We start from the raw sequence: 12,960 nt of genomic DNA on the forward strand, positions 1-12,960 counted from the left end.
TATAGGGTGAGTGCTTATATGAAAAAATCCTTCCGGCCTTACATGTCGATACGCGCAGCTGGATACGAAATGGGGTAGTTTTTTTTTTCTGTTTTTATATAAGGCATTTGTATGCATATTATACCGACCTTGAACATTGCGGTTATAGCGGTACGGGAAGAGGAAAATATAATAAGGATTTCGTGAATGATCCTTGAATAATTCAGAATTGGGGATGGAGAAAATGGGGTAGGGTGTTGATGATTTAATTTGAGATATAATAGAAACAAATGGAAATCGGACATGTATTTATTAATACCCTTTCATTGGTTCATAATATTTACATAGAAGAAGCGTAAAGTTCGGGCTCGCATCATTCGCTCAATATAATTGTACTCACACCAACTAATAAGAGTTTTGTCTTTCCTTTTTATACAAAAGTTTTACAATATATTACAGCAATGAAGCCCTTATTTTTACATTGGAATCTCAACTAGTATTTACAAATCAGTATCAATTTCATGACAATTGTACAGCTTATTTTATGTTATCATTTATTTTTTACTTATTATTATCTTACTTTTTTAATATACATTTATTTATTTACTTGTTTAATTCACACATTGCTTATCATCATCAACATATAATCTAATAGAAGTCTTTTTTTCTGTAACAAAATTATATGTTATGCTTATATTATCTATTGTTTACAATTTTACACGCTATAGAGTTATTCAAAATATTTCATTAACCCATTTGCATCATTCAGAAGATATGACAAAGTGGCTAATGTCACCAAACTTTTTTATTATATACAGGTGTATAAATTATAATGCATTTGCGGATGATCAGCGAAAAAACTGACAAAGGGAATGACCAGATATTTCCAGTGCCACAAATTCTTCATTGTATCAATTGGCGAAGCTACAGTTTTACCTCCTAGTTCGAATTTTATGTATTTTTTGTACAATAAAAATATGCAATGACCTAGCACTGTGTAACCACTAAAACTATAATTAACTTAACACTATCACAATGTCTATCACTACGTCATTATCACTGCGTCTGATGACACACGGATAAACTCGAAACTTTCTTTTTCTAGGTCTAGTGTTGGTTCTAGTTTCAGTTCGTTAAAAGTATACAACAACTAGCACTGAATAACCACTAAAACAAGAACTAATACTAGCACTACCACTAGAACTAATATTTTTCCGTTTTTCAAGACGGCTAAACCTTAATTTCTCTAATTCTAGGCCTAGTGTTAATTCTAGTGACAGTGCTAGTACTAGTGTTAGTTATAGTTTTAGTTGTTATTTAGCGGTAGATTGTTGTATATTTTTATTGATCTGAAACTAGAGCTAACACTAGACCAGGAGCTAGAAACATTTGGGTTTAGCCGTCTTAAAAGACGCACGACTAAATCCGTTCTTGATCTAGTATTAGTTCTAATGGTAGTGCTGGTGTTAATTTTAGTTTTAGTTTAATTAATACATAAACTATAAAAAAGTAGTAATAATTGGGGCTATTTTGCTCCCTATTGAAAGCGTGTGTATCGATATGGTGACAATAGCCAGGAAACATTCGTATATATCTGAGCTTATAGATCAAATGGGTTAATTTTAAATCATTTTGCATAACTTAAAAGTAATAATCGCTTTTATTTATTCACAAGATAGGCCTATCTCAGTTTACCGTCATTTATACATATTTCCTCTTAAACTGTCTATATGGTCATCGAATATCTCGATTTGTTCTTCGTTGATTTAAAATTTTCTTTATATCTATAGTTTATACTTTGAAGACATGTTACCACGACACGCACCCTTGATTGTTTCAACATTAAATACAGTTACAGTATACAACAATATCTGCTTTCCCTGTATCACAGGCTTTTTACATTATATCTGTAATGAACTACATCTAAAAATATTATTCAAATCTAAAAAATAGGTTTATATTATTTAATTTTGTAGTTAGAAGGTTTGTAAGGTGTAAGTCGATTAAAACGATTTTGAATTTCGATATTAGTTAAGAATGGGAAATCCGCGAAATACAATAAGATCTTACAACCCCACAAAAGCATCGACGTATGATAACGAACAATGATAGTAATAATATAGGTGTGATACCAAATCAACTTGGGACTCTAGTAATGTAATTTGTTTTAACACAGGTGCACTTAAACACAACTTTCCGGCCCCGGTATGGAATCCGCTATGATGTGATCTCGACGCATGGTTGCGAAGTTAGAAAATTGGGGTTCCACACGTTGTCGAACTCTAGGCCTCCCTAAAGTCGTCGTATTTGACGTATTGATTGGTTCCACTCCTAATTCTGGGGGGGAATTTATTTCCGGATTATGGCTCTAAAAATAATTTAATCGATTAAAACTATTTTTAAAACCACTTAATTTTTGTTCTTACATAACTAGTAAAATTGTAACGATTTCTCTCGCTGGGTGGAGTAAAAAGCGCGTCTGGCCTTGGTAAGGGTCCGCCTGCATTTGGGGGAGTTGTATCGGTACCTGCAAAAAATATTATCACGTTATTCATGCATCATTTGTATATTTTTGTCCGTTATCGGTTATTTTAATATGTCATAACTTGTGACATGGTAAGTGGAATACAGAACTAGACATCAAGGGAATTCTCCCCCGTTGGACTGGTTTCATGGCTTGAATAAATCGCTTTGTTATACCCCTAACATCCATTATGCACGGAGACGGTGCGCTCTCTCACGTTGCGTTGTGTTCCTCATATTCCCGCTGACGTAGCGTTATGTGTCTTCTGGTGCATTAGTTTCACGGCTACAACTCCGCAATTGCTTTTAGTTGACACCCTATGAACTACCATAACAGTTCTGATATTTCAATTAATTTAATGGTTTTTAAATGACCCCACAACACAACAGCTAATTTTGATTATTAATAAACGAGGACTTACCACGCGGTGTATTGAGAATGTCCGGCTGACGGTCTCCGCCAGTGTTAACCGGCGTCGAGCAATCGGAAACGGGCTTTAGCGTATAAGCTACAACATAACGGTGATCGCCAGTATTGATCTCCAACATAGAACTCGGTCTTGACGCTTGTGGGGTTATCTTCGGCTGCTTAGCACCGTCTATTTGGTGATTGCAGTGCGCCCCAGGACAGTGACGATGTCTTCTTCGTATTGCGAGAACTACGATCAATAAGATGGCAATTCCCAACGTAAGAAGAGATCCTGTTAGTAATGCTGCTAATGGTAATATACTTATATTACCATTTCCATCTAAAAAATTTAAGAAAAAAAATATTAACTACATTCTATATAATAAAACAAGAATAAATCGTGTTACGAATGTACGCTTAATCTTCTAGAGACGTATTAATACCTTCAGTAGGGTTCCTCACAGAATTAATTTCAGGTTGTGTAGAACACGAGTAGAAAGCGGGCCCTTCACGTCGTCACGTACCTTCGTAAATCCTCAAGTGGCGACAGTAAAAATGGATGGTAAAATGTGAGTTTACACACGAACGTATTTCGAGATTCTTATCAAGATGAAAACTCGAATCTGGGTGTTAAATTTTAAAATACCTCTATATGTAACTCATGTAGCATGTTATTCTATGAAATTATGAACGTGTGCCTTTAAGGGAATTTATCGGAGTTGGTAAAGGAAGAAAACCAGGAGTAGCAGTGAACCGGACGTAATGCACTCCATTGTATTCGTATAGTGGGGCGAGTGCCTAGCAGGAAGGACTCTGCCCCGGGCCGTTACTTTTGAGAGGCCGTGCAGCGAAAAAGCCACCATCTGGACCCCGGGAATAGATTAAGCCCGTTACCTATATGAAATGCTCTGGATTCCAGGAGATACGCGAAACACATCGCCCCCGGGCTGTGCTTTTGTAGTCGACCGGCGATTTTTTAGGGAAAACGCGCCCTTTGTGATATGACCCAAAAGTGCATCTTCGGCTTAAAAGCTCCCATGAAACACTTTCTGCAGTGTACCGCCTTTGATCACTCCGTATCCCATTTTACCGCAACTCACGCTGCAAATCTACTATATCTCTGTGTATAGACTAATATGCTTTCAGTTTGTCAAGGAGGAATTCGCCACTAGACAAATTTCAGCGATTGCAAAAGTTCTAGTCGGAAACTACCTCTAAGCGCCTCAAGTTATAAAGTTTAACCGCAATTTATTGGAACGTCCAATTATGCAGGAGGATGCCTCCTTAAAGTTTTGCGACATTTCCCATTGTCTATTAGACTTCCGCCATTCAACTTCACTTCTATTGCCTACTACTATTATATATAGTATATTATTATTACTATTATTATACTACTACTACTTCTACTTATTACATAAGTGAGAATATCTTTTGTGGTCTTGTTTGGCCAATTCTTGTAAAATAATAAAATAATATGGTAATTTTATAAATAAAATTTTTTATTGACCTTTTGTCTTGTTGTTTTTATTTATATCTATATTCACCTTTTTTGTTTTTCTAATATCCAATTAGTTGGCATGTCATAGCACGCTACACTTACATCCTCTACGAGTACAGTTCCTTTACAACTCTTTTAAGATCATTCCCAAAATTAACCTTTACACCGGATTTTTCTTCACCAGTCAAATATCAGACAACACACAAAATTATAACTAACTCCCATTTACCGTTTTATCGGCTTCGACGATTAGATATACATAAACACGCAATAGCCAAAAGGGTATTTGAACATATGGTAGTCATGGCAATATGTCGACCCTCTTCTTCTTCAACAGCATCGCCTCTACGATGATACTATGATATACTATATAGATACTATATATGATACTACTATGATAATAATAACGTTACTATTTCGGATCGATATCCCCTTCATCATGTGAATAGATGCAAAATTATTTCACAAGTGGATTTAGTAAGAAATTCATTCCGTTAGAAGAAGACGACATTCCTAAGGCAGCTATCACCACACTTTTTGGTCTTTTCAAGTTTACCCGTATGCCCTTTGGCCTCCGTAACGCTGCTCAGACCTTTCAGAGATTTATAAATGACGTTCTTTCGCATCTCAACTTCTTATTCGTTTATTTAAATGACATTTTCATTGCAAGTCATAACGAACAAGAACATTATTTAGATCCACCATCTAAATGTGTTTTTGGAGTTACTTCCATAGATTTTCTTAGTCATCATATCACTAACGATGGTATTCAACCTTCTAAGTCTAGGATTGATGCTATGTATTTCAAAATTTCCAAAACCAAAAACTTTAAAGGAACTACAAAGTTTTTTTCATAGATTTTTTCCAAACATTTGCAATATTTGAACTGAAACTAGAACCAACATTAGAGTCTTTTAAGAAAAGGTTTGACGTTCCGGATGCCATGTTGCAACCTTCTTCAGAAACTGGTTGGGTTGGGTTGGGTTGGGCGAAGTGACTTCGAACCAGTTTCTGAAGAAGGTTGCAACATGGCCTTCAAACCCTTTCTTAAAAGACGCACGGCAATACCCGAAAGTTTCAACTGATAGTTCTAGTTTTAGTTCAATTCACACCGGCCGTGGAAGCCTTCGTACTTATATTTGCAGTATTTTATCACCCCTTCATAATCTTTTATCATCACTTTATTCACTTAAACAAAAATTAATAATTTCTTGGTCAGGCGATCATAAAATTTCTTTCACAACAGCTAAAGATCTTCTAAGAAAATCTACCGTTCTGGCTTATCCATCTCCCATGCTTCACTGTCACTTACTTACGAGTAGTTCTGAGCCAAATTATCGATGAAAGACCCCAACCGTTAGGATTTTATTCACATAAACTTTCTCAGAGTCAAGTTAAATATTCAACTTTCGACAGAAAACTATTGGCAATATATTCTGCCATAACATTTTTTAATCATTTTTTACATGGAAACCATTTTACAGTTTTTACCGACCACAAACTTTTAACTACAGCAATATTTTCAACAACAGAAAAAACACCAAGACAAACCAGGTACCTAAATTACATAACACAATATACATCCGATGTGAGATACATTAAGGGAAGTTCCAATATTGTTGCAAACACTTGGTCCAGAACAAATATTGAAACACTAAATTCTCAGTACCCTGACACACTTACACTTTACAAAGCTCAACTCACAGATATCGAATTGTCGAAACTAATACACAAACAATTTTCTTACTCACACTACTCCCTATCAGTTATTGCTACAACCTACAACGCTACGAGCAACCATTCATTTAATAAAAACAAAATTCTTTTGGCCTCATATATCAAAACAAATTCGTATTTCGACAAAATCATGTTTACAACGCCAGAAAGTAAAAATACAAAAGCATACAAAATCGCCAATTCTCAAAATCAAAATTCCAAAAGTTCGATTTGAACACATACACATTGATTTGGTTCACCCACTCGATTCATCCCTTGGATGTGGCTAGAGGCTGTTCCACTAAAAGATATTTCTGCAACCTCGGCATTACTATTATTTTCAAAATTCCAATTACTTTTGGGTGCTCATCAAATACATACTTTCGCTTGTCAGCCACAAAGTAACGGTATGATAGAACGATTTCATCGTACTTTGAAATCAGCGATTGTTGCCCAAGGTAATTCCGCCAGATGACACCATAACTTACCTTTATTACCACTTGGTCTCAGATCATCTCTGAAAGAGGACTTAGGTTGTTCATCAGCAGAACTGGTTTATGGTCAGCCACTCAGATTACCGGAAGAATTTTTCCCAACCATCAATTGTTACTGAACCATTATTATCAAGTTTAAGAACATTTTTTGCTTACATTAAACCAGTTCAGTCAACCATACATACCAGCCAAAAACCTTTTATACACAAAGAATTGTTCAGGTCAAACTTTGTATATGTTAAAATCACTGGTATTAAACCTACCTTGTCTTCTAGGTATGAAGTGATGCCTTCAAAATGATTAAGAGATTTAAAATTTTTCGTTATAATGAAAGGCAATAAAGAATTAAATGTAAACCTCGATTTGCTGAAACCATCTTTCATTTTTGATGATGAGATAACCCCTCATATTGATACCGAAAAAAACAAAAAAGTTGAATTGATATAAATACAAACAACAAGACAATAGGTCAATAAAAAATGTTATTTATAATAATTAACTTATAATTTTATTATTTCATAAGTGTTAGCCCAAAGAGACCACATCTATGTAACAATATTACTATATTTAGAGACCATATTTATTGTTTTTTAGAATTAACCCATTTGTAATGTTTCTAGTTCTAGGTCTAGTGTTAGTTCCAGTTTTAGTTTCCAACATTCTGGTTTAGCCGTCTTAATAGACGTACGCCTAAATTCAAATGTTATGTATTTCAGCATTGTTGATGCTGAAACCCAAAAACCCGATTTTGTTTTATAACCCCACGAAAAGTGGTATAAATATAAATGAGCAAAGTAAGCAAATTAAATGAAACCTAAATCTAAAAAGAAATTTTTTATGTCATCAGTTAATAGAATACGAAATAAGTTTCGTATTCTACGTAAAATATAAAATATGTAAAATTAAATGAGTTAGTGCACCTTTAAAAATAGTAAAATTCAAAAAATACCGCGAGTACTTGAAGTTAGAACGTGTCTTTAAGTTTATACAACGATAGTTGATAAATTTGTTGAATACTTAAACTAAATGGTATACTTTTATTATCGACAAGTCAATATAAAAGAAAAAGACACTTTTAAAATTCTTAGTGTTAACTCGAAAAAGTTCTAAAAGATGTGTTTCCTTCATATATAAACTCAACACTTTTTATTTCATAAATCATACCTGTACGTTTTTCGGCATCATTCAACGTAATGTCCTCCAAGATGACCTTATCGCTTCGTCCCTTGGCATTTTGCGCGTAGACCAATATTCTGAGCGTGGGGGGAATGCCGTCTCCGTTGGGAGGCACCAACTCCCCGAGTTCGATTCGGAAGAGTGGGTTTTCTGTGTTTGAGCTGCTCATGTTCAATCGCATCCGCATCGTGTATGAGTCATATGCTTCCAGGACGAACCTCTGGGGAAGACCGCCGTCGTATCCTGCACGACACTCCACTTCCAAAGCGTCCGAACTCTGATTAGCGGCCGCCCTTAGGGTGCAATTACTCAATGGGCTCGGCTTCGCTGTGGAATAAAATTATCATTATTGTACTCACCTTACCAATTGATCTTTGGATGCAAAAAAATTAATAAATCGAGAGGAAGCAATGAATCTCCCGCAGAGTCTGTGAAGTATCGTCGTCAACGAAGCAATTTAGGCAAGTTACCAATATAATTATCTGGAATTGAAGGGTTTAGTGCAAGAAGTCCCTAAGTAGCTTTTACACATTTTCAGAATTTTCGGTTTTTTGTTTTCAATTTATTCTAGAAATATTATTGTTTATTTTATCTGACTAATCTTTTAAGGATGTTATCTTGGGAAATTGTAACTACTTTCTTAAAGATTTTTACAGAAAGAAATACATTTCTCTATTAGAACAAAAATGATAGCGATTTTAACTTAGAGACATTTTAACAAAATTAATCAAAATGTATATTAGAGGAATTGTTTATTAAATTTAGCTGATTCTAACACAATAAAGCTAGTAAACAAGCAAAAACACGAACTAATTAAATTTATTCGTACTCTTGTACGTCCGATTCTGTCTCCCCGTCTTGATTTTTTTGGTTCTGTTCTGAGTCTTCATCAAGTATTTCGTAAAATTTTCTATTTTCTTCTTTTTCAATACCCGCAACAAGAAAGCTTCTTCAATTTTTCTTCCTTGTTTTTTAAAACAATTGTGTACGTCGTTCGGCAAAATGTTGCTACGGCATCTTGGGTGTTATTTTATATACAACAAAGTTGGGGTACTCTTCTGTCATCGTTTGGTTTTCGGTTTTTCAGGTTTTTTGTTTTATACCAGGTATTGATGGCTTTGTTTTGTCTGCATAGAACCGTTTATAACCAGCCTAGGTAATCACAAAAACTTCTGAAATGGTACTATACTTTGTTAGTAGACTATGTTCTAGCATCGCTATTTCAAAAGGATCTTTAGTTCGAGTATTCCGTATGAGCTTTATGTAATAGTCGGGATTATCAACTTTTTCTGTCTTAAGTCGCTTTTTCTAAATCAGTGCGAAACAGCGATCCACTGATATCATGCAGTGGCCAGGTACTCCAGGGTATTCCCGATGCGCAAAGAGAATCTAAATAAGTAAACAAAAATCTGTTCTTGTTTTGAGAAAAACAGTTATCATAAAAAATGGTGAGCTTGTTCTGATTTTCCTTCCTATGTTGCCTTACATAATAACCTATCGATGATATCACCTCGTTAGGACCTTTTGTTGCAAAATTTTCAGTAAAGATAAACATGCTGGCTTGATTAGTCACAACATTGTTTATGCCAAAATTATGAAGCCACAACTGTCTCTTGTAGTATTCATCACCAATGTTAGTTACGGGTAGAAGCAGACTTTTTTTGGAAATTAAAACATATAACTAGTTCATTCCTAGGTGCACATTCTTTAAGCAGGTATATCAAAGAAGTCCTGTGCTCGTTGAAGATGGAATTTCGTTGGGATCGTATTTCGTTTTCGTCTGTGTTTTGCAGAAACAAGATCAGCTAAAAACCTGGTGCATACTGTGCATATATATTTTCCTGGATGAGCGAATGAATAGTGAAAATCTTCGTTAAACACCTTGTTAAATATTCCTTACTTTACTGTATTCTCAGGGAGCTTTTTGCAATAATTCTTATGGAGTTGAGATATTGTAAGGTCAGAATTTAAATATTTCTTGTTTTGCGAACGGCTGCAACGGGATTCTACTGCTGGCAAGTTCCTTAAAAAATCATTAATTTTCATCAGTGTTTCTATCGATATTTTAGTTTTTCGAGAAGGATATTTTCGGCTACCATCCCTGACGTCGTCTATCTCAAACTTAAAATCTTTTTTCTTCTGAGATGTTCGATGTTTTGACAAATAATAACAGATTGTCGCTTAGTTGTATTCAGAAACGTTCCTGGGTGATCTACTTTTATTAACATGCTGAGCAGCCGGTTTTGCTATTAGACAGATTTTGCTCACTGTGGCTTAGTTTTTGGAAACTGACAAATATTTTCTTACCACATGCGGCGAATATCTTATTTTTACATTTACAGCGACTCTGCGGAATCTGATATTGTATTCGAGAATTTCTTAACTATGTTTTCTTCTGTTCTCTTGCCCATCGCGTTAGATCTGATTTCCTCTTCTTCACGTTCTTAACTTCCTCAGTCTCTTTCGGACGGAAATCATTCATCACTATCACTCCCTGGAAATGATTCTACAAATATAATACGTGTTAGGACAATAAGAAGAAACATACGTTGGATGGCGCCGTTGACCTACTGACAATGTACTAAACTTAAACTAATATGATACCGGTAAGGGCACTGAAACTATTTTTTCCAACATGGGGACTTTTTCCAACATAGGGACTTCTCAAAAGAAATAGCCAGTGTACAAACTCATATTAGAATTTTGTTACAGCAAATGAAAGTATATGCTATTTTGCAACAAATGACGCAAAGAGTACCAAAGCCAGAAAATGTCACTTAGGGACTTTTTGCACGAAACCATTCAATTGTTGACAATTGCGTTGTTATACCAAATCCAGCGCCCCGCCCGTAAACGACCTCAGCGAGTTGAAGTGAAATCATTCCTCATGTATTTTGGTAAATCGTTTTCTGTATGTCTTGGTAAAGATTCAAAGTCTCTTAAAAGAAGTCATTCACCCACTATCCTTCGAGGTTGCTTACGGGCGAGGCATTAGAATCTATCAAAGCTGACGATACCCACAAGTCAAAAATGCGACTACGATTAGGAAACAAAAAGTTGTTAAATTATAAAATTTGAAGAATAAAGTTCTCTCTTCATATACCGACTGGTATTGTTACTCTATATTAAATGGCGTTTTATGGGCAGCAATACAAAAACTAAATGAAATTGAGAATAAAGTCAGATCAAGCGTTTAAACCTTTTCTGAGGTGGAAATTAGGATGGTGTTTCGACCGGCAATAACTCGCGTTATTAAAAACTTCAATAAAAGGCGCTACGTCAACAGCGGGGATGTTGATTCGACAGTTTAATTAAGTCACCGTTAATGTTTAATTTACGACTGACAAACCGGCGGCAACCGGTCCGCCCTTGTCGGGCCGGCTACAGTTTTATTATATCGCGAGTAAACTGCTCGCAGTATTATATTAAGTAATGAGATTTTTTACGCAGTAATTCTGGCTATAATCAAAGCGCGACGCTATTAACCAGACCGTTAGTTGTCGACGTGAAACATTAAGCTGGAAATAACGGTTAATGGCGACCTCATTTTGTTGGTCGTAAGTTAAAAGAAGTCGCAAAATATTACTGGGTCAACAAGCAATAATATTGTTCAGTTTATATCGTAAATGTACTTACAAGCTGGAACTACTTGGAACACGCACGCTTCTAACTGGTGTCCTATTGAGTTCTTCCCAGTGCACGTTAACGTCCCGTAATCCCTTTGGTTCGTTGGTGTGTACATGAGCTCGCTTGTGTTTCCGCTTGTAGTGGTAATCCTGATCGGGTTCACGTCGAAGCTCTCGCCACTGTTGTTAAACTGCCATATAAATGTCACATCGCTCGGGTCAGCTGATACGTGACACCTCACTTTAAGGACCTCGTCCAAAGATGCTCCTATTACAGTCACTTCTGGATCCGTACAAACTGGGGCGACTAGAAACATAAGGGAACAGAAAATAAGCTCAACAGCCATTTCCAAAAATATCGAGTTTCCTATTTTATATAGATACAAATAAAAAATGTATCTTGAAGACCCTTTTATCTTATATCCCATTTTTATTAAAATCATTTTAAATACATAAAATGTTATATGATACGGAATTGTTATTTATAGAAATTCAGCAACTTTGAAGCTTAAAAGTATAAAATGGGTACTTAAAAATACGAGTGTAATGGTTTGTAAGAGTGTAAACCACGGACGGAAATACACTAGTAACAGAAGAAGTTTAACGATGGGATGACGCAGTAAACAGGTATGCTTTTAAACCTTCATGATGGCCATCTGTTTTACGACTAACTTTTGCCACTCGAGAAGGGATGGGTTCTGTATTCGATCGACCACAAATCCTTACTAAAAAGTCATAATCATTCCAGTTGACTATAAATTTCCATTAATTTGTTCCATCAATGACTTCTTTAGTTACCGAATACTAACTGGAGCTTCAAGACAATTCCACAAAATAGACAGTGAAGTGCTTAACAAAACACTCGCCTGCAGTACAATTTAAGTGCCTGACTACGTTCCAATTAAATAAACAAGAGGATTTTCCTCGAAGCGTTGTATCAACAGTTCACCAAAGTGGGAGTGAGGTGCAGGGAATCACGCATCACGAATTCAACTCAAAATTTATTTCCAGACATAAATATGTATACTTTTCCGTATTCACTAATTCACAAACGAATGTGCATTATCGTTTCTGACTCGCAAAGGGTAGGCCGTCCCGGCTTAATTTAATTTTCGAAAATTCGAATTCATAAAACAGGCAAACGGGAATGTGCTCACATCCCTTCTTGCTTTGTCCGCGTAAAAAGGGATCTCATCTCCAGAAGCAGATTCGGAAAGGCGCCCTCTTTTGTGACGACGAACAATCAGGGTTTCGCCTTTGCGAGCTGATTATGAACAATCGTTTATGGGACAATAGGGCGCTTTTCAGATTATGAATTGCCGCAGTTCATCCGAGAAACTGTTGTTGCACCCTTATTTGCATTTCTAACGAGACCTGGTCTAAGTAAACCAGGTCGTTCAATTGTTAAAACTAAAATATAACAAACTCAACTGTAATAAGGCAAAAAGCACGTCGGTTGGTCCGAAATAAACATAGTGATGAGATGGGGTGTTGCAGGATGTCATCCTGTCTAGCTGGGGATATTTATTTAAGCACTCA

At 35.8% G+C, this 12,960-nt stretch overlaps 1 protein-coding gene across 1 annotated transcript in view; it reads right to left on the bottom strand.

Moving 5' to 3' along the window:
• Positions 1 to 272: 272 nt before the first annotated feature.
• LOC111415938 (neural cell adhesion molecule 1) overlaps positions 273 to 12,960 on the bottom strand; it is a 266,395-nt gene continuing 253,707 nt past the window's right edge. Inside the window, exons 10-14 of the mRNA XM_071197577.1 lie at positions 11,432 to 11,728; positions 7,784 to 8,122; positions 2,925 to 3,251; positions 2,406 to 2,506; positions 273 to 2,347 (exon numbers count right to left, since the gene is read on the bottom strand). Of these exons, the coding sequence (XP_071053678.1) occupies positions 2,162 to 2,347; positions 2,406 to 2,506; positions 2,925 to 3,251; positions 7,784 to 8,122; positions 11,432 to 11,728 (1,250 nt within the window). The 3' untranslated portion in view covers positions 273 to 2,161. The remainder of the gene's footprint in view (positions 2,348 to 2,405; positions 2,507 to 2,924; positions 3,252 to 7,783; positions 8,123 to 11,431; positions 11,729 to 12,960) is intronic.

The sequence above is a fragment of the Onthophagus taurus genome, chromosome 7, assembly GCF_036711975.1.
Source record: "Onthophagus taurus isolate NC chromosome 7, IU_Otau_3.0, whole genome shotgun sequence".
In the NCBI taxonomy this organism is placed as follows: domain Eukaryota; kingdom Metazoa; phylum Arthropoda; class Insecta; order Coleoptera; family Scarabaeidae; genus Onthophagus; species Onthophagus taurus.